The 20,458-nt window shown below is 42.4% G+C and overlaps 1 protein-coding gene across 6 annotated transcripts in view; it reads right to left on the bottom strand.

Annotated features, from left to right (window-relative positions):
- The window catches only part of Zzef1 (zinc finger, ZZ-type with EF hand domain 1), a 130,971-nt gene that overhangs the window by 49,240 nt on the left and 61,273 nt on the right, over window positions 1-20,458 (bottom strand). For 2 of the 6 annotated variants that reach the window (XM_006532601.4, NM_001045536.2), the window contains exons 17-30: window positions 19,480-19,550; window positions 18,185-18,299; window positions 13,847-14,006; window positions 13,024-13,145; window positions 12,802-12,924; window positions 11,890-12,056; window positions 11,728-11,809; window positions 11,076-11,277; window positions 9,811-9,959; window positions 7,954-8,194; window positions 5,198-5,277; window positions 3,924-4,017; window positions 2,521-2,983; window positions 1,161-1,325 (exon numbers count right to left, since the gene is read on the bottom strand). In XM_006532601.4, coding sequence (XP_006532664.1) covers window positions 1,161-1,325; window positions 2,521-2,983; window positions 3,924-4,017; window positions 5,198-5,277; window positions 7,954-8,194; window positions 9,811-9,959; window positions 11,076-11,277; window positions 11,728-11,809; window positions 11,890-12,056; window positions 12,802-12,924; window positions 13,024-13,145; window positions 13,847-14,006; window positions 18,185-18,299; window positions 19,480-19,550 — 2,234 coding nt within the window. Of the gene's footprint in view, window positions 1-1,160; window positions 1,326-2,520; window positions 2,984-3,923; window positions 4,018-5,197; window positions 5,280-7,953; window positions 8,195-8,593; window positions 8,703-9,810; window positions 9,960-11,075; window positions 11,278-11,727; window positions 11,810-11,889; window positions 12,057-12,801; window positions 12,925-13,023; window positions 13,146-13,846; window positions 14,007-18,184; window positions 18,300-19,479; window positions 19,551-20,458 lie in introns of those variants that run through there. The other 4 variants (XM_006532602.4, XM_011248827.3, XM_030245704.1 and 1 more) reach the window with 4 other exon arrangements.

The raw sequence follows: 20,458 nt of genomic DNA, 5'->3' as shown, positions 1-20,458 counted from the left end.
ATCAGATATGGAAATGGAGGTTGGAATGGGGGCAGGGCAGGGGGTGGCACATGAACATACATGAAATACTCATACACATAAAATTAAAAAAAAAAAAGGAGTTCAAACATATGGCCAGAACAAAATTTAAAATTTTGTCCCCATCTGTGTTTTTCACATTCCTCCTCTCAGCAAAATGTGACACCATCCAACACAGCTGCTCCAACCAAAACCCTAAGAGTTCTTTCCCATGTTTCCAATATCTTTCATTCATCTTCTGAATGACTTCCCTTTTTCTCTATCTCTTAAGCTTCTGCCAGGTCGAAGCCATCTCTCTTGCTTCTATTTCACCAACCTCCTAACACTTTTCTGATTTTCCCTCTTTCCCACAGAGTAGCCAGAGGTATCTTTTATAAACTTAAACCCACTGTGTTCCTCTTTCTAGGCTTCAAAATCTCCCAGTGTTTCCCACCTGCAACTCAGTATAGCATGAAACCCTACCTTGGGTGGTAGGGTCCTGCCTCGATGCTTTGGTTCCCCACCCCCTACTCACACAGTCCTGCTCCTTTGCTCTGTCCCATGGCCTGATTCCCCAGCAGCAGGAGTTCCTTCTGATCTCGGCACTCCTGACTAATCTCAGCAGGTCATCCATCTCTTACTGTACATGCCATTTCCTTAGTCTACTTTCCTTGTCCACCTAACCTGTGTCATTGTACATGGAATCACCACATGCTATATCAGTGTCAGAGACTTGTTGATTTTGAATGCCACTTACTCTTCAAGAGAATATGAGGCTCCATTAGAAAGAAGCCTTGTTTGTCTTGTCACTTTTGCATATATAATGCTTAGAAAGGTGGCTGGCATAGCAGAAAAAAAATGTTTGTTGCGTTAAGGTTAGAAGCACCTTGAAAGGTATAGCCATTACTGTAAGTGAGCACTGCACTTAGCACTCAGCTTCTAGAAGCCTTATGTCAGTGTAGGTACATGAGAAACACATAGAGTAATAATCACATTCTTGATTTTTACAGGAAGATATAACCCATTTTTTTGAAATGAGAGAACAAATTAACAAAAAATATAAATTTGCATTATATATGGCAATTTCAGAGTTATCAATATAGATGCCAACATTTCTGTAAAATGGCCTTTGATTTTCTGTCACATCTGTCATTTGTACTTACTTTGTAAAATCTTTCTGGCAGGTCAGAAGTTCCAGTAGGAAAAGTATATACGGTGGGTGGAAGCAGTGAGGCTGCCCGAGGGATTCTGTGCAATACTGAATTATCCTCAGGACTTCAAGTATGCTCTGCCCTTGGGCTTTCCGCAAAGAAAGAACCTTCACAACACTGGAGACAGAGTTCAAGTCAGGAATGCCCAGAACACAACCCCCTCCCCACACTCTGAAGCCACATGAACAGAAGCAAGTCCTGCGGTGAGGACAAGGACTGTCATGTGAATGCTCCCTGTGGTTAGCACTTGAAGCACATAGACCAGTGCGTCCCGACTGCTCAAGGAGCTTTGTGTCTTTACTTTCATTCTTAGGGCAGGAAATTCCTCACTGATAGAGGTCTATGGTCAAATAATTTTGTCAGAAAATATTAAATCCTAAATTTCTTACCTAAAATATGAAAAATAGAATTGATTGGTAGTGTTTTTAAGCCAGGTGTGGTAGTTTATGCCCACATTACCAGTACTTAAGAAATTGAGGCAGGGGGATTGCTGAAAGTTCCTGGTTAGTGTGGGCTGCAGAATAAGATTTGTCTCAAAAAGCCAGAAAAGGAAATGAAGAAAAAGGAGGAAAAGGAGGAGGAAGAAGAAGAAATGGAGGAAGAGGAGGAGAGAAACAAAGAGAAAAAGAAAGGAAGCAAAGAAATATTTCTGTTTTAAAAAAAAATCCAGTCAAACATTACTGAGATTTATATTATATACAGTAAAGTATACAGCTTTTTTTTGTTGTTGTTGTTGTTGTTTTTTTTTTTTTCTGACACAAGGTCTATCTACAGCATCCTTGGCTATCCAGGAACTCACAGAGATCCACCTGCCTTTGCCTCCCAAGCACTGGGCTTACAGGTGCACGCCAAGACGCCTAGCTACACTCTTTCCTAAGACAGGGTCTCATGTACTCTAACTCTTGTGCTACACCTCCCAAGTGCAGGGGTCACAGACACACCACCACACGTTTTAACCTAGTGCAGGAATCCAACCTAGAGCCTTTTTATGCTGACTGAGCACTATACTAATTGAGGTATATGAAAAGTCCACAGTGTATGAATCTTATATTTCTTCAAGGAGAAAAAAAAGAAAACCCAAGTTTTTTATCCTGCATATTCTAAAACAAGTCTGGATGTACCTACCATAAGTATTATTGGTCCATTTAATTTAATTTTTTTTTTATTTAAAACTTTTTATATACTATATTTTGATTATATTCTTTCCCCTACCCCTTATTTGTTCATGTTAAACATGAACTTCAAGCCTTTGACTAGACTGGGTACCTAGGACTTGAGAAGGGAAAGTTCTGGAAGGAAATGACTGGCTCACCTCTCGTGTGAGAGTGACTGGTCTTTAATGAAGTCCATGACATCCTTCAGCACCGGGTATTTCTCCTTGACTGTGGGGACTGGCCTGGTCTCTTCCATGGATCTGAAAGAGAGCAGCCGGAGTCGCCCTCGGGTGAAAGGAGGCCTCCGGGTGGGTGTGGATGGTGGTGAGGGCTCTTCAGCTGTGGACACTTCTGCAACACAGGGGCCACTACTGGGTAGTAGCTTTGGCTGGATCTCTAAGGCAGGACTCCTGTCACCTGCAGCTGGGGTGGCTGCTTCTGTAGGAGATGCTGAACCCTGGAAATGTTCTTCCACCACAGAGCTTGTCCTCTGGCGTCTATCAAGTGGCTGGAGATGATCAGTTTCATCGACAGTTTCCAACTTGTCACAGTTTTCTTTTGAACTTTTGCTCATGGGCAAAAATTTCAGTAATAACAGACTTTTTTGAATACATTCTTTTGCTAAATGAAAACAAACGAAGCAAAAGAAGAAAAAGTCAAAGTTAAACTTATAATCTACTTTTGGAGAAAAAAATAATCTATTTAAACTTCATGATTTATGGCAAGAAAAGCCTTCATAAATGCTGTACAATGTGCATCTACTGATAGAACCTTATCTTAAGATAAGGTCTTATCTTACAGTACAAATCAGGATCTTGCCATGAGTATAGTGCCCTTTCAAAAGTTTTTATAGGAATGATAGATTCAAACACAGAAATCGTGTAGTAGAAGGACCTGCCACATGCCCAATGCTCAGCTTCAGTAATCAGCCAGCCTGGTCCCCTATTCCCTTCTCCCCAGTAGTTTCCAACAGCTTCCAAGCACTGCACATTCATCTATAAATATTTTGTAACACTGGGGCTTTAAAGACCAGTATGACCAGGCTGGAGAGATGTCTCAGTGGTTAAGAGTGCACACTGTTCTTGCAGAGGACCAGAGTCTGACTTTCAGATGCACATCAGGCAGCTTATAACTTTCTGTAACTAGTTCCAGAGACCCTGACACATGTTATAGGCACTGCATTTGTGCACATACCCACATGCAGATGCACATATTATTTTAAAACAATCTTTAAAACTATCACAACCATAATAGTATTTTAAAAATTAGTAATTATTTCATTTCCATGGCTAGTTAATGTGCACACATTTTAAAAACATAACAAGATATAGCTTAAAAAGCACTTAATATTTCCTAAAAGAGAAGCCATTACGAAGATGCTTCCCTTGAAATATGTGGGTGAATAATAACTTATCTCTGGCATCTGCTCCATATCCTTTCTGACTTCCCTAGGTTAACAAAGCTCAATAAAGATAACCTGGTGGCAGGTGAAGCGCCTGCTCCCAGGTTCAGAAAGGAAACGCAATGGCCCAGCTGTGGTAGCTGTTACTGGTACACTTACCCAGGCTCTCTGGGTTCACCTCTGCAGCTTCCAAACCACGTTTTTCTTCTGAATCATTCCCCAGGCTCAGCAAGGACTTCTGCTTCATCTCTAACTGGGAAGATGACAGAAGCCACACAATTAAGCTGTCAGAGTAGGAAGTGCAGCCACAGAAAACTACTTCAAAGGCACATGGTGCTGAGACAGTGGAGGACATCCTAGCAACCACCCAACATAGACATAGGTCTGAGCTGTTTTTCTTTGTCCTAAGAGACTTTGAAGTAAAGGAAACCTTCATCACAATGTGGTATCTGAAAGAAATCTCTGTGATTTCATTATTCTAAAAATTGAGGACTAGAGAACCATAGCTCAATGGCAGGTGTGAGGTCCTACATTTAATCCCCAGAACCTCACAACTAAACAAATAACTAGAACACTGCTGTTGGAGGGGCCTTTCTTTAAAGCCAATAGTATAGACAAATAGTATAGTGGGGTTTTACTAGGGTTGCACATCTAGTTTGCTGCAAAGGTCAGACAAAAATCTGAAGTCTATTCTAACCTGAATACAACGACACTCCCAAGTGATACACCTTTCTTTCTAGAGAAGGGTATTAAGGACCAGCCCCAGCAAGGGTCACACACACACACACACACACACACACACACACACACAAAGACTTTAAAAAAAAAAAGCATATCTGATGCATGCCTACAGTCTCAAAAGAGAACAACAGCATCTTATCCAGATGTCAGCAGTCCTAGGTTATACCAGAAATGCAATCTACAACATATCTAGTCAACTGCTAAACCCTTTTAAACAGAACTATTTGTGGTAGCTGACTTTCTCAGATACTCTTTGCCTTTCCATTTTAATTAGAAGTGCTTTGTTTCTTCTGTAGATATTCTTGAGTGGTGGCAGGCAGAAGGATTAGAAGTTCAATGCCATGAATTTGAGGCCATCCAGGGCTACAGGAGTCCCTGTCTCAAACATGCACACATGCATGCATGCACGCACCACAAGAAAGCACACACAACCAACCAAGAGACATTTGGTTCTTCCATGTTACTGTTGCAGAACCAATTCTGCAACATGCCAAGGGTCTTTCCTCTCCCTGAAACAGGCACAGTACCCAGAAGCAGCCTTTAGAGTTATAAAGAGTTACTCAGCATTTTCAACACTTATCAAATTATGATCTAAGGACTCTAAATTTGAATCTATTCATGACTCTGAAGTTAGTTTATTACAGTGGGAAAATCTAAGGCATGTCCCAACTTCATGGGAAGGAAAGCCTTACCATCCATATTCGAATCCCATCTGCCAGGGAATACACCTGAGAGAACTCCTCAGTCAGGGCTATCTTGCCACCGCTGTTAACTAGGGAGAGAAGAAAGGAAGGGATTACATTCAGCTGGCACATAAGCTTCTGAGCCTCACCTCCCCTGACACACACTGGGGATGGCAAAAGAGGAAAGGCACAATGCCTACTGCATCCTCTGTGTCATTTCAATCTAATCTCACCCAAACTAATAATTTCTGAAACAGCAGTAGTAGTTAAGTGCACAAAATGCAGAAAAATAAGACAAAGTATACCAAAAGTTAAAAAAAAAAACAAAACAAAACCCTTTAATACTAAAATTAAATTTAGAAAACTCAGCTGAGTGGTGGTGGTGCATGCCTTTAATCCCAGAACTCAACAATCAGAGGCAGGCAGATCTCTGTGAGTTCAAGGCCAGTCTGGTCAACAGAGGGAGTTCAGGACAGCTAGGGCTACAGAGAGACATCCTATCTCAAAACACAAAACAAAACAAAGAAAAATCTTTGACATGTGACTAGGCAGATGGCTCAGTGAGTAAGACAATTACACTAGTATAGGAACTTCGGATCTCCAACACCAACATAAAAAGTGTGTATGTCTATGTAAACACGATGACCCCAGAATTAGGGGCAGAGATGAGGGGCTTCCTCAGGTAGCCAGCCAGCTTGGGCAAGAGTTACAAAAATACACTCTGACATGGGAAGCAGTTTATGAAACAAAATGATCTGATTTTAAAAAGACTACCTTTAAAACATGGATGGTTAAATATATACACACATGAATATATTTAAGGCCAGGTAGATATGCAGAAAAATGTTTGAAGAGGTACTATGAGATAAGACTAGTTCATATTACTTTAATTTTTCTTTACTTTGTAAGTATCTATAAGAATGTATATAATTTTTCTAATTATCAAAATACCACCCCCCCAAATTAAGAAAAATCTCTTAAGTTTGCTTCTTCTCATCAAAATCAAAAGCTATTATCCTACATGAGAGTAAATCAGGCTCTCCATCAGGCAGCAGGAGTGTACTGCTGGGAAAAAGACATGGTCTTGGCCCTCATGCTGTTTTCCTGACTCAGAAGGGGTCACAGCATGGTATCATGGAATTAAGGCAACTCAAAAAGACTAGTAATAACACAATTTGTACACAACAATGAGGAAAATAGTTACAAAGACCATTTTCAATGTAGTTCAGTTCTAAACAACTCTTAAATGGTTCCTAGGTGTGATGTTTGTATCATAAAGACAGTAGCCAAGGACCAGGAATAGTAATTACTGCAGGGGCAGGCAGATCTCTGTGAGTTTGAGGCCAGCCTGACCTATAGAAAGTTTCAGGCCAGCCAGGACTATGGAGTGAGATCCTGTCTTTAAAAAAGAAAAAAAAAAAAAAAAAAGAAAGAAAAGAAAAAAACGGTTGTAGAAAGAACTAAGACAAAACTTGCCCTTTTCAAACTGGTAAGGAAGGCTAGGGATACAGCTCAGAGCAGAGTGACTGCCTCGCATTACAAGGGCCTGCGCTTGATCCCTAGCATCTCAAAACCAAAACAAACAAGGAAAGATATTCTAGAAATAACCTGTATATACCAGGATATTTCTTGTTTCCTTCCTTGATCAAATGATTCTTATAGCAAACACATATGAGGTAGATACATGATATGAACACTCTCCCATCTTAACATCTTCTGTGTTTAGCTTTTGACTCATGGGGTCTTCATCCCTCTAATTAAAAAGTCCCTTGAGTAACAAAAATAGTTCAGCTTCCTTACTATAAAAACACAGAATTTCTTTCCCCAAAACATGCAGATAACTGCTTACCCATTGCTCAGTAAAGATATATATACACTTCCATGTATCATTCATGGCTTAACATAGTTTTACTTGAGTAATTTTTTAAAAATACGTAAGACTTAAGGAGTAACTTAGTTATTTTGGCAAAGGGGAAATAAAGCGAGAGCTAAAGGACTGAGCCCCACAGGTTCCAGGGATCCTGACATGTGGTCAGGGCAGAGCCAGGCACATGCTCTAATATGGGAAGCATCTGCTCCTGCTTTCTCTATCAGCACTCAAAAGACCATGAACTCTGCCAGAGTGCTTGGGAAATCTAAACCTCAGCCTTCTGTAGCGTTTAGGACACATATCTCTGAATAAAGATGTAGAGACCCTCCCTCCTTGTGGACAATGAAGAAAAGAAGTAGAGAAAGGCTGTCTGAGCATCTGAGCATGCTGAAGCTATGAGCTATGTTTTCTTTCAATTAAATTTCTTGGCACTTTTCAATGGGAATTGTGGATAAAGTACCTGCTAATTTTGCAGATCATAGTTACCTGACACATACTGTAAGCTGCTAAGAGCTAATTATAAATTAACCATTAATCAATCTCTCTCTCTCTCTCTCTCTCTCTCTCTCTCTCTCTCTCTTTTTTGTTGTTTTTTTTGAGACTGGGTTTCTCTGTATGAATAGCTCTGGCTGTCCTGAAACTCACTTTGTAGACCAGGCTGGCCTCGAACTCAGAAATTCATCTGCCTCTGCCTCCCAAGTGCTGGGATTAAAGGCATGCGCCACCACGCATGGCTTAACCATTAATCTCTTAACTGGCAAAGTAGAACTGACAAAGTTAGGTTACAGATATGGGCTAATATCTTTAAATATTTCTAGATCCTCACTTAGATGGGCCTTCTTAAACCTTAGTAATTAGCCTTCAGATCAAACATATTCCCTGTAATATGAGTTACCATATTTTTGCAGCTTCTCATATAAGTCTGGAGTGCGATACACCAGAGCGGCAAAGGTGGCGTTCACAGCTTGATCAATAGTGGAACCAGCAACTATATCTGTCTTTGGGGCCTGTTTTCTACATGCCTGTATGAATCCTTTGAAAAGTTCTGAATATGGCCCACAGAAGTTCTGAGCAGGCTCTGACTGGGCAAAATCAAGGAGAAAATGGCGGCAGGGATCATCAGGGATGTTCTTGACCTAGGAATAAGAGAGAATCCATCACATTTAACACATTCATTTGGAGAAAAAAAGTCCAATGAGCACCTACTAGGACAAAGCAGAAGTAAAAACAGGGTGCATGCTCTCAAGAAGCTTAAATCTATTTGGGAGACCAGACAGATGTACAGGTTTAAAAAGTAAACACAAATAAAACCTAAGAGCATCAAAACTATCACTACCATAAAGCAAAAGATCACCCAGTGCCAAATACCTAGAGGGGTACCCAGTGCTGAGAATTCGCAGGGCTCCTGGTAGGTCAGAGTAACTAAGAAAAGCCTCCTGAAGAACACAGGCTTAGGGATGGACACTAAAGTAAGGGATGCCTTGGCCCTGAGACACAACCATTCACAGAGGTTAAGAGTCAGCGGGGAGACTGACCTGGCCTGAAGTCTCAGCTGGGGAGTGGTGGGAACTAGAGTCAGATAGGTAAGGTGAAAGGAGACTGTAGAGAGCCTTGACTGTCACACTGAGGAGTTTAGACTTCACCCTGTGAGCAATGGGGAGCCAGCCATTAATGGTGCTTGGCAGTGGAATGACAAGATAATGCAGTGATTAGAAATAAAAACAAAAGAAAACAAACAAACAAAAAAAAACCTTGGTATGTCCGGATGTAATAATGCAGGTGCAAAGAGAGGGCTTGGATAAAGATGGAGACAGAGGGAAGCGCAGAGATGCACATAATAAGGAAGAGTCTACAGGGCTTGAGCTGACTGCACAGAAGGGCAAGAACAGGGCAGTAATGAAGAAGGTTATGGAGCAGTGGTTGAGTTCTGGGCAAATAATGACCACTGAACAACTCCGCTGGGGAGACATTCTAGTTTCACACTTTAGAGGCAGGGTGTAGAAATGGAAATCCATAAGAGAAGACCAGAGCTGGAAGAGAAAGTGCCAGAGGGATTATGGGATTAGTCCCACAGGTGGGACAGTAGTCAAGGACTAAAAAGATGAAGTGTTGGGTGAGTATGGGACAGAAAAGGAAGCCTGAATACAGCCGACCCTTTAGAGGAGGGGAAAGGACAACAAAGCAAAAGCAGTTAGTGAGAAAAGACACTGAGCCATCACAGACAGGAGGACAGGGCCTGAAGGGTGGGCAGCAGATTTTACAGAGAAGAGAGCGTGGACACTAGAAGAGGAAGAGCCACTGGGTTTGGAAATAAATCATGGGGTAACTTGGGAGGGAGAAAGAGAGTGGAGAAGAAGGAGGAAAAGAGGAATGGGAAGTGAGTAGAGACAGGGAACAAACCTGCTCCATATAAAAAATACTATACACCTAACCCAAGTGCTACTGTTTAGTGGAGGACAGGAGACAGCAGTCATCTAAAGTGTGACCCTGCAGGTACTAGAAGCAAAGCCCCCTGTCTGTGAGGGAAGACTGAGAGAGAGAGTCACTGAACACAGACGATATTTCAACAGTCATTCATTCCACACTTCCAGACACAGATTGTATTCAGGTCCCTGTTGAACAGTTAGGATAAAAATAACAATTGCAGTTTTGGCCTCGAGGAGCTGGCAGTCCACAGAGATTTATAACTTAAGGCAGTGGATCCGGGGCACAACCCCCCACCCAAATACAACAGTGTCAGAACAGTAAATACCTCCTTCCCATCCTTGTGTGGGTGAGTGGGCCAGCTTGCTTCCAATTCCAACTCTGGACAAATCTGATGCCTGAAGACAGGTTTCCACAATGGAGAGTTCAGGACTGAAGTCAGTTTTGCCTGGGATACTGCCATGTTACTGCCTAACTCTGTAGAGAAAGGGCGGCTCATGAGAGTTCTGGTCTTAATTTAATACAAAAAAACTGTGAGTTGACAAAGAAACTTTTAGAAAAAAAAAATGGAGGAAATTCCCCTATACCTCTGAGAATGGAACTGAGCCACCTCATGAGCACACACGGAGGCTCAGCCTGAGAGTAAGTCCTCCTGCCGGGAGCACAGCAGAGACTTGTGTGCTTGCTAAGTGGAAAATGTAGTGTGAACCACCTCCCTGGCCTGCTGAGGCCAGGTCGGAATACTAATCAGAAAAACACTCACCATTTATACAGTTGTTTACACAATGTAATTAAACATTCACCCTAGGCATAATTAAACACAGAAGCAAAATCTAGGTAGGTATAAAGGCACTGAGCACAGTCATATTCTGGTGTGAGGAAGAAGAGGTTTTTATTGTTCTGGGTTTGTTTGTTTGTTTTCCAATATGTCATTTTTCTATGACATTTTACTTTTACAATGGGAAAACTTACGAAAGATATTAAAAAGATAATAAAATAGAAAAAGATTTTCTGAGACAGAGTCTCATTATATGTCCTTGAACTCACTATGTAGACCAGGCAGACCTCAAACTCAAGAGATCCACCTGTCTCTACCTCCTGAGTGCTGGAATTTAAGGTGTGAATCATCAGGCCTGCAAACAGAAAGATTTGTTCTGTAAGTCTTAAAAAGATTTATTCCAAATCTTTGATGAGCTTAATAACAAGTTAAATTATTATAAGACAAAGCCATTATTTCTGTATCTTCAGACAACATAAATATTCACTTACAGGGCACAAAGTTATTTGATCCTATATCTCTGTTCTGGCTGGAGTATACTAAATCTATTTACAAAATAAACATCACCATGCTTGCTACAACCTGGCTTCTTGCCCACTTGTCCTCCATGGACCGAGGCCTGAGTGGCACCTCTGTGATGAGGGCTGGAGCCTAAGTCAAGAACCTTCCAGACAATGGTTTCAAGCGTGTAGTAGAAACTGACAGGGAATGTTGTCAATACTTTGCTCTGTCACTATGTGAGGACCGCCTATAAGAGTTCCACCTTGCTCTTTAATGTGGTTCTGAAGAAGGAAGGAGACGGGCTGTGGACTTACGATGCACTGACTTGAGTGCCATGCACTGGGAAGCAAGGCGCCCCATCAGTCGGGAGACAAGGAGTTGCAAGTCCAAACCCCAAGACACAGCAACATCAGGCAGACCATAGGCAGTGACAGTGAACTTGTAGCCCCACTCATTGTTACTGCTGTCAGAATGAAAGAGGAACTGCAGCCGAGGGCCATCCTTAAAGGTCACTTTCTAGAGACAAACGAAGTCATGTGGTCAAAGAGATGGCAGGGGGCTGCACCTCAGTTGTCAGCAAGCAACTTGAAATTTAAACCATTTACGAAGGGGTGTCTATTTCCAGAAGTCTAAACTACTAAAGGACAAATGTACAAAGGTGCAACTAAGCCCCCAAATTCATAACTGCACTCATAAAGAAGCAAAGTGAGGAGAACATGGCTGCTGAGCTTGGCAAACCTTGAGTGACCACCTGTCTGCAACCTTCCCAGCCAGTGACCATGCTTATGTAGGTCTCTGCTCCCAACCTCCTGCCCAGAGACCAAGCAAAACTAACTGGGAGCTGGATTCTGGGCCCTTTTCCTAGCTCCACTGGTCAAGAATGACAGTTCTATTGTCCCAAGGACTAACAAAAGGAGAAAAACTACCAAAGGGGGTACTTCACTTCCTTCTGGGAATGCCACTCACCTTGGGCCATTTATAAGTCCCAACTTTGGTGTCATAGCGTGTCTTCCCACCTCTAGAGTCAGTAAATTCCAAATAATCGTACCTGTGAAGACACAGCTCCCATTACTTCCTTTGCTTGTTTCTGACCCCCTGTTGCTTGAGAAAGGAATCCATGCGTCTCACCTTTTCTCAGTCTCACACCTCTCATCAAATTCCACCTCAAAATAAGTTGCTCCTGGGCTAATAAAGACAGACACTTCATGGCAGTTATTTTCATAGTTGTGGGTGGATTCCTTGGTCCAGGTATGCAATACCACAGGCTGCTCCTGCTGCCAGGTCTCCACATCCAACTAGGAAGACAAAGGAGTCAGAGAAAACAGCTCAAATCACTCTCTCCCAGCTGGTACAACAGACTGCTTCTCAGAGCTGTGGGAGCATGGGCTCTAATAGCTCTGAAAGACCACTGTGCAGGGCTAACAGGCTTGACCTTGCAGTCCATATAGACACCAACACCTGTTCACCACTCCATATAGCACATACCCACTTTTACCATATTCCAGAGGCTCTGTGACCACCTTCTGTCTTTAGCCAGGATAGAACCATTTCTTACAAATGATTACAGTATGACTTTTCAGTGGAGAAAAGAACAAAAACAAAAGCAAAAAAGTCCCTGAATTTGAGAGTTTCAATAGGCTTAACATTCTTATTTGGGACTATGGCATATCTGAGACTTCTGCCCTCTTCTCTGACTCTTTTAAACCTACTAAATGTTATGTGTCTTTTCTATTGCCACAGGGCTGTTGTGGAGTGCAGACCATTAAGAACGTTGTATACTGAAAAATAAAGAAGAGACTTCCAAATCTAATTTGTCTTTGAAGATGTCTAGACTTCAGCTGAGTACTCACTGCTATGAACTTTATGTAATTTCATATGCTATTAGCTGCGTAGCTTCCTTTGGGTCTGATGCTGACAAATCAACAAGGGTCAGCACTTACTACCCTTGTTGGAAGAACTGATCTACAAGTGGGACATCAACCAGAGCAGTCACCGTCTCCCAGGAGAGGAAAATCAGGTTCAAGGGCCACCTTGAGTCACCTTGCTCAGGCCTCCTTCAGGGTCACTGCACAGCTTCTTCAACAGCTCTGTGAGGGTGCTGAACTCTCTTAGGAGTGTGCAGTGGGACACGTCTAAAGTGCAGAAGTCTAGCAGGAAGATGACCTGCAGGGGAATGAATAGAGAGCTTAGTATACACTTCAGACTATCTCTGGGCTAAATACCCCTCTCTGCTAATTACAAACAGCCCCCATTTTCTCTTACCAGTTGACGAGCTGCCATGGAAAACACCGAATTGCATAATTTTTCTACTATGGTCTTTCCACTATACTGTGACAAAAGGGACTCCAAAATCACTCTCATGCTTGCCAGAAACTGCCCCACATCTACCAAAAAACAAAGGGAGAAGTTAATACTTGATATAGGAAAAACACCACTTGCTTAATTGTCATAAAAACTGAAGCTATAGAGCAGTGGTTTTCGACTTGTGGTCAGTTAAGACCATTGGAAAAACACATATTTATGTTACCATTTATAACAGTAGCAAAATTACAGTTATGAAGTAGAAATAACAATAATGTTATGGTTGGGATCCCAGGACATGAGGAGCTGTATTAAAGTGTTAGAGCATTAGGTCAGTGGGAACCACGGCTCTGAGGGACACAGAAGCTAGGGGTTCTGCATTCGACCAGATTGTTAGACGTCAGGCAAATGTTTCTGAGAGGGAAAACAGTCTAGATGTCAGTAAAGGTTGATATTAAAGTGAGTTATGCCTTAGTTCTTGTTACTTTTCAGAGAAATGGAGATAACATTTCTCTAAGTGAAGCTATGCCAGTCATGGAGGCACATGCCTGTAATCCAGCACTATGGGCCTAAGGCAGAAAACTGTGAGTCTGAGGTCAGCCTGGGATAGTAGTGAAACTCTGTATTAAAGAAGAAAAAAGACAAAATCAGCCCTGCTAAGAAGGCTGTGATACAGAAAGCCCCATGCATACCTGATACACGAGTACATGAGTTACTGAGGAAGAGCACTCTTACCAGGTCAAATTCAGAAACCTGTCTGTGGTCATGGATTGCTGACACTCACATTTTTCAATAAGATCCATGGCGAGCTCTTTGGCTGCAGCATCTGTGCTCTTGAGCTGCAGGAAGCACCAGGAGAGCAGGCTGCCTTGCACAGACCAGAACAGGGAGAAGAGTACAGAACCAACTGCCCCATGGGACCGATTGAGCATCAACAATTCACACTGCAAGAAAGCAGACAGAGTGTCCAGACAAGACTATTCAGAGACATCTCTGCCAGAGTGACTGTCACTAGAAACAAACAAACAAACCCCAAACCATGGATATAGCGAATAGTCAACCCAGTAGCAAAGCAAGAAAGATTGCTTTATGAGAACGCCCCTCTCCACACAGTTTTCCTCCATAGGCCATCTGTTTCTGCACCCCAAGGACCCTTCCCACTGCCGATCTCTTCCTGCTCTTAGATCTTCATATCTTTTCTTTGTGGCTCTTCCTGGGTATTTGATCAAATTTCTTCTACCCTAAAATAACTTCATCTTTCTATGGACTGTCTAACCACCATCTCTGTTCGTGAAACTGTGAAGGGGGGGTGTCACCTGACCTCTAGAGATAAAGTCTTATACATAAGATCAAAAGTGTATTTATGTTGGCACCATTGTGGAATCAACTTCGCCAAGCTAGAACCAAACCATTTATTTTTCTAAAGTAAAACATAAATGACGACATGTCATAAAGGCCATTGGACACAAATGAAAGACAGCACACATATCAACATTAATGAATCTCAAAACCAATGCTCATTAAAGCAAATATGTCACAGAGGATTGCATGCATATGATTCTGTAAGGTAAAGCAAACACTCTATATAAAAATAACAAGGAAAGAAAGGAAACCAGGGAACCCAAATGAAATTATGTTGGCTCCATTTAGAGAGGAGAGAGAAAACCAAGCCATCAAAGAGCTACTGGCAGGGAGCCTTGACTTCAGTCAGATCAGTCCTTAAATAGAGGTGTGTGTGTGTGTGTGTGTGTGTGTGTGTGTGTGTGTGTGTGTTCCATCTATCCATCCTTGCTCTTTTGCATCCATCCGTTCTCTTTCTAAAAGGTACCTTTTATAGCTGGGAATTTCTGTACCCACTTTTAATTCTGGCACTAAGGAGGCAGAGGTAGGTGTATTTCTGGGAGTTTCAGACTGGCCAGAGCATGAGACACCATTTTGTTTGTTTATTCATTTATTTATTTTGGTTTTTCAAGATATGGTTTCTCTGTGTAGCCCTGGATGGCCTGAAACTCACTCTGTAGATTAGGCTTGATCAAACTCAGAGATCACCTACCTCCGCCTCCCAAGTGTTGGGATTAAAGGCCCGTGCCACCACCCCTGTGTCTACTTTTTTTTTAACGGATGGAAAGCTGAGTTGGTTCAGTGGTTGATATTACTTGTTGCTCTTGCAAAGGACCTAGGTTCAGTATAATCATCCGTAACTCCAGTTCCGAGGAATCCGATACTCTTTTGTTTTTGTTTTTATTTTTGTAACAGGGTTTCTCTATGTAGACTGGCTGTTCTAGAACTCACTATGGAGACCAAGCTGGTCTCAAACTCAGAGATCTGACTGCCTCTACCTCCCAAGTACTGGGATTAAAGGTGTGCGGCACCAATACCTGCCCCCAATAGCCTGCCCCCAATATCCTCTTTTGACCTCCAAGTGCACCAGGCATGCATGTCATGAACAATACATACAACCAGGGAAAATACTCACATTCATACAATAAAAAAATAAAATTTAAAAATGTAAAAGTGCCTTATTTATTGTGGTTTTGCTTCAGTCTCTCATTCTTTTGCTTCTGGGGATACTCAGAGGTACCAGTTATCGCCTAGAGGGCACAGCTTCTCCCGCCCCTCAGACATTTTGTTCACTCATGCCCTCACTTTTCCTCCTCCTTGAGCTGCAGCTCTCTTGAAATCTTGCCCATGACTCCTTCCTGCTCTTGCAACTGCCATTTTTTTTGCAGAAGTCCTCCAGTTGCCCATAAAGCTGTCCAGTCATAGCTTCAACTACCATAGTGTGTTATATCTTATAGCCCCAGCACTGACTCCTTCCTAGAGTGTGCAGCTTGGTTTCACCTGAAGTTCACACACTGCCATTCCTCTCTTCAAGCACCTGTGCTCCTCATCTGTCACAGGCCCCGCCTGCCTACACTGCCACCATCTTCTCTAGATTTTGTCTCTCCCTGGCTCTAGCATCACCTTCTCCAAAGTGCCTTCCAAGCTCCTCTAGATAGGGCTAGGTGTCTTTCCCAGCCTCTCCCACATGCCCATGCACTGACAGCATGACTGCATAGTGAGACTGATGTCATGTCTTCTCCTCTCCACTGGGTCCTCTATTACTATATCCCTTGTGCCTGGCTCGGGGCCTTGTACACAGCAGGCATCCAGTGGATACAGGTGAATGAACAGAAGAAAACTTCAGGTAAGCAGTTCTGACCACTTTTACCTAATCCAACTCTACCTCTCTTGTACAGTCACAATATCGCAGGGAACTATGATAGCAGCTGACTGATCTCTCCCTAGAAGGCTCAGTGCAATCCAGCTCCATCTGTGTGAGCTCAGATGTGTGAGGGCTGACATTGGGTAAGCACTCATCTCCAAGTGCTAAGGCTTACAGGGAATTCTTTGGCAAAAATGCCACCTCATTTCTCTAGTTACAGCTTACAACAAGCGTGATCTTTTGAAAAGAGGACAAGACAGCCCAGCTCTTAGTCCTGGCTCCAACATTTAGTAATTCCTCCCACGGGAAGCACAATCAGCAAAGTGAAGCCCAGTAGAATCCCTGAAGTTCTCCATCTCAGCAGGACTGGGAGGGCAAGAGTTTAAAAAGACTCACATCTGAGGAACATACAGGATGGAAATGAGCTTCAATGCAGGGGAAATGGCAGAAACAGAGGTGGACACTAAGTGAGCAGTAGTCACCCACAGTGGAGAGCACACATTGGTAACAAGTAGTTTGAGTGAGCTTTATAAGGAAGATTCAGGGACAGCAGAGAGTCCAGAAAAATGACAAAAATGACACAATGTCAAAAACAGACTGACTATAATGACAGAAATGAATTAGTTTGAAGACATGGTAGTTAGACAGTGGTCAGCCTCAGTGAAGCTGGGACTACTGGTGAGTCAGTTAGACTACATGCTCAGTAAGGGCTACAAGAGAAGGGAACTGCCTATTAGTTTACTACTGAAGATGGTTTTAAAAACAAATTAGTAACAGGAAAGCACTAACAACTGGAGGAGATCAAGGCTAGGATGTTGCTCAGTTCACATGTCAGTTGCCTAACACACATGAAACCCTGCATTTCATCCCCAGAAGTGCATAAATTGAGTGTGCCGTCACATGCCACCTATAATCAAAGCACACAGGAGGTGGAAGCACAAGACTCACAAATTTGAAGTCATTCTCGTTAAGCTAGTCTGGGTTAGATGAGACTGCATTAAAAACCAAAAACATCAAAAACAATGAATTAAAACAAACAAACAAACAAACAAACAAACCTAAATAAAGACACTAAGTTCACCACAAGATATAAGATGAGTCATTCTGAAGAGCACATTTCCAAATACCTCAAGGCTGGGGCCCAGACGATTCTCCTACTATAAGAGCCCCTTGAAACCTTGGGCTACTAGGTGAGCCAAGGAGGCTTTCTCAGAGCCTCTCCCTAGGGATTTGAATGAACAGCATTGGGTGGGACCTGGAAACCAAACTTCTGTCAGGCAAGACTTATTGGTAGCAGCATGGGCTACATTCTAAGAAGCACAACATATAAATTATTACCATCACAAGATAAAGAGATTATAGTGTCAGAGTTGATAGGGCTGAAAATGCATGAACTGATCTTAATTAAAAAAAAAATCAAAGAAGTTTTCAGAAAACAAACAAACAAAAAAATCAGATCTTAGCCAGGCAGTGGTGGCGCATGCCTTTAATTCCAGCACTTGGGAGGCAGAGGCAGGCGGATTTCTGAGTTCGAGGCCAGCTTAGTCTACAGAGTGAGTTCCAGGACAGCCAGGACCACACAGAGAAACTCTGTCTCGAAACAAACAAACAAACAAACAAACAAACAAATCAGATCTTGCTGGGCTCACTGACCAATACTACTGGGCACTTGATGTCCATCCCTCTGTTTACAGAAGTTTTAGCACTCTTGTGTTTTCAGTCCTTGCTAAGGTAAACAAAAATCTCTTAATTTGTTTGCAGGGGCTGGCTGGAAACCTCTGTGCACAGGTGAGGCAGCCAATATCAAAGTGTACTCATATTGCAAATGAGGGCTACAAGGAAGACATGGTGACCGGCATAACCACACTCCTGAAAGCAGGACAGAAAGACCACAGACAGATCACTGTCACTAGGTACCTCTCGAGCAGCAACAGAGAGGAGGGTGTTCATGACAGCCAGGACTTCACTGGTGTTCATGGTGGCCAGGTCACTCTTCTCAGGTAAAAGCAGAAGGCCTCCTGGATCCTTATCACTGAAAGGACACAAACATGTCAACATATGGGTACAGGCTGAGGATTTTCATGTTTTCTACCTTGAAGGTCCCAAAAGGAATATAGACAGATTTCAATGTCAAGGGTCAGGAAGACAGGCTGTGCTGTCCTTTATATGCAAATCCACTAGCATCTTTGACACCAACAAATCTCCAAGTCCTCCCAACTCCTGCTTAACTTCTTTCTGAAAATCACTATTCTGTGCTGTTTTGCAGGTATGTGTGTACGTGTGTGTGTGTGTGTATGTGTGTGTGTGTGTGTGTGTGTGTGTGTCTGTGTATGTGGGGCGTGGGGTGTGGGTGCGTGTGTGTACATGTATATGGAGGTTAGAAGATAACCTTGTGAACTGTTCCTCAGGCACTGCCCACTTTGATTGCTTGAGAAAGGGTCTCTCATTGGCCAGGGACATGCAAAGTTGGCTGGCTGGCCAGCAAGCCCTAGAGATTTCCCTTTCTCTGCCTCCCAGCACTGGGATTACATGTCACACCACCATTTCTGTTTTGCTGCTGTTATTTTTTTTGTTTTTAATGTGGAGTCTGGGGATTGAGCTCAAGTCTTCTTGCAAGGTAAGCACTTTGCCAAGTGAGCTATCTTCTCAGTTCTTCCCAGGTCTTTTTTGTTTTTGTTTTTGTTTTTGTTTTTGTTTTTGTTTTGAGACAGGGTTTTTCTATGTAGCCTAGGCAGACCTGAACTCACTATGTATGTAGCCTGGGCTGGCCTTAAACTCTCAGAGATTCTTCTGTCTCCACTGCCTGAATGCTAGAATTATAGGCATGTGCCTCTATGCTGTTTTGTAGTTAGTTTTTAAGTAGTTACATTTATAGATTTAAATATAAGACCTGATCCTCCTTAAATTATAGCTTTTACCTTTAAAATTCCCTTAGAAACTAAAACACTCAGAAAGGATCCACAGTGGACCCAAATATAACTAACTGTTTTTATAATGACTGTGACTTCAAGTACATCACTATTCTAGTGACTCTTACACCTAGGAAAAACTTCAGAAACTGAAGCCTTTTATATTAGCAGAGAAAGCACAATTCCAAAAGACATGAGAAGATATAGATATAATAATAATAATAATAATAATAATAATAATAATAATAATAATAATTTTGCAAAAATCCAAGGTATTTGACAAATAAAGAAAAGTAAACTTACCTAAAATATGTGCAGAGTGAATGGAAAGTGAGTTGCAGAGACTGCTTGCGTTCGTGCTCAGTGACACTCTTCTAGGAAAGCAGAAACTGTACATTTAGAAAATCAACTCCATAACATTCCTGAGACCTTAGAGCCATACAGAATACCACAGAATACCACAGAATACCACAGAATACCACAGAATACCACCACCCACTGGACCATCTCAAAGCATCCAACTAAGCCAGTAAGCAGCACACCTTCAAGACCTCTGCATCAGCTCCTGTCTCTAGGTTCCTGCCCTGTTTGAATTTCTGTCTGGACTTCCTTCAAGATGAACAGCAATGTGGAACTGTAAGCCAAATAAACTCCTTTCTCCCCAAGTTCTTTGGTCATGGTGTTTCAGCATAGCAATAGAAACCCTAATACCTATCGGTGCCAGGATAGTGGAGTGTTGCTGTGATGGACCTGACTCCGTTGTTTGGGGAGGATTGTAGAAGGGACTTTGGAACTCTGGGCTAGAAAAGCCATTGAGTATTCAAAGCTTGGTGAGCTGTTCTGTGGGAGCTTGGAAGATAAGAGTGTTGAGAGACTGCAGATGATGGAGGCCTGGCCTGTGACGTTCCAGCGAGAAGTTTGAGAGTCACTCAAAGACTCGATTGGGGATGTTGAATATTTTGAGTTAAGAATTTGTGGTTCCGGGGGCTGGCGCGATGGCTCAGCGGGTAAGAGCACTGACTGCTTTTCCAAAGGTCCTGATTTCAAATCCCAGCAACCACATGGTGGCTCACAACCACCGGTAATGAGATCTGATGCCCTCTTCTGATGCATCTGAAGTCAGCTACAGTGTACTTATGTATAATAATAAATAAATCATTAAAAAAAATTATGATTCCAGTCAGCGAGAGTTGAAGAATCAGCTGTGATTACCAAGAGACCAGACCCACTTAAGTGAACCTTTGCTTTCCTGGGACAATTAATGCTGGTCAGCTAGAGCTAA

This window comes from Mus musculus, chromosome 11 (genome assembly GCF_000001635.26).
Source record: "Mus musculus strain C57BL/6J chromosome 11, GRCm38.p6 C57BL/6J".
NCBI lineage: Eukaryota > Metazoa > Chordata > Mammalia > Rodentia > Muridae > Mus > Mus musculus.
The sequence above is the reverse complement of the archived record's forward strand: the minus strand, read 5'-3'. Positions and strand labels throughout refer to the sequence as shown.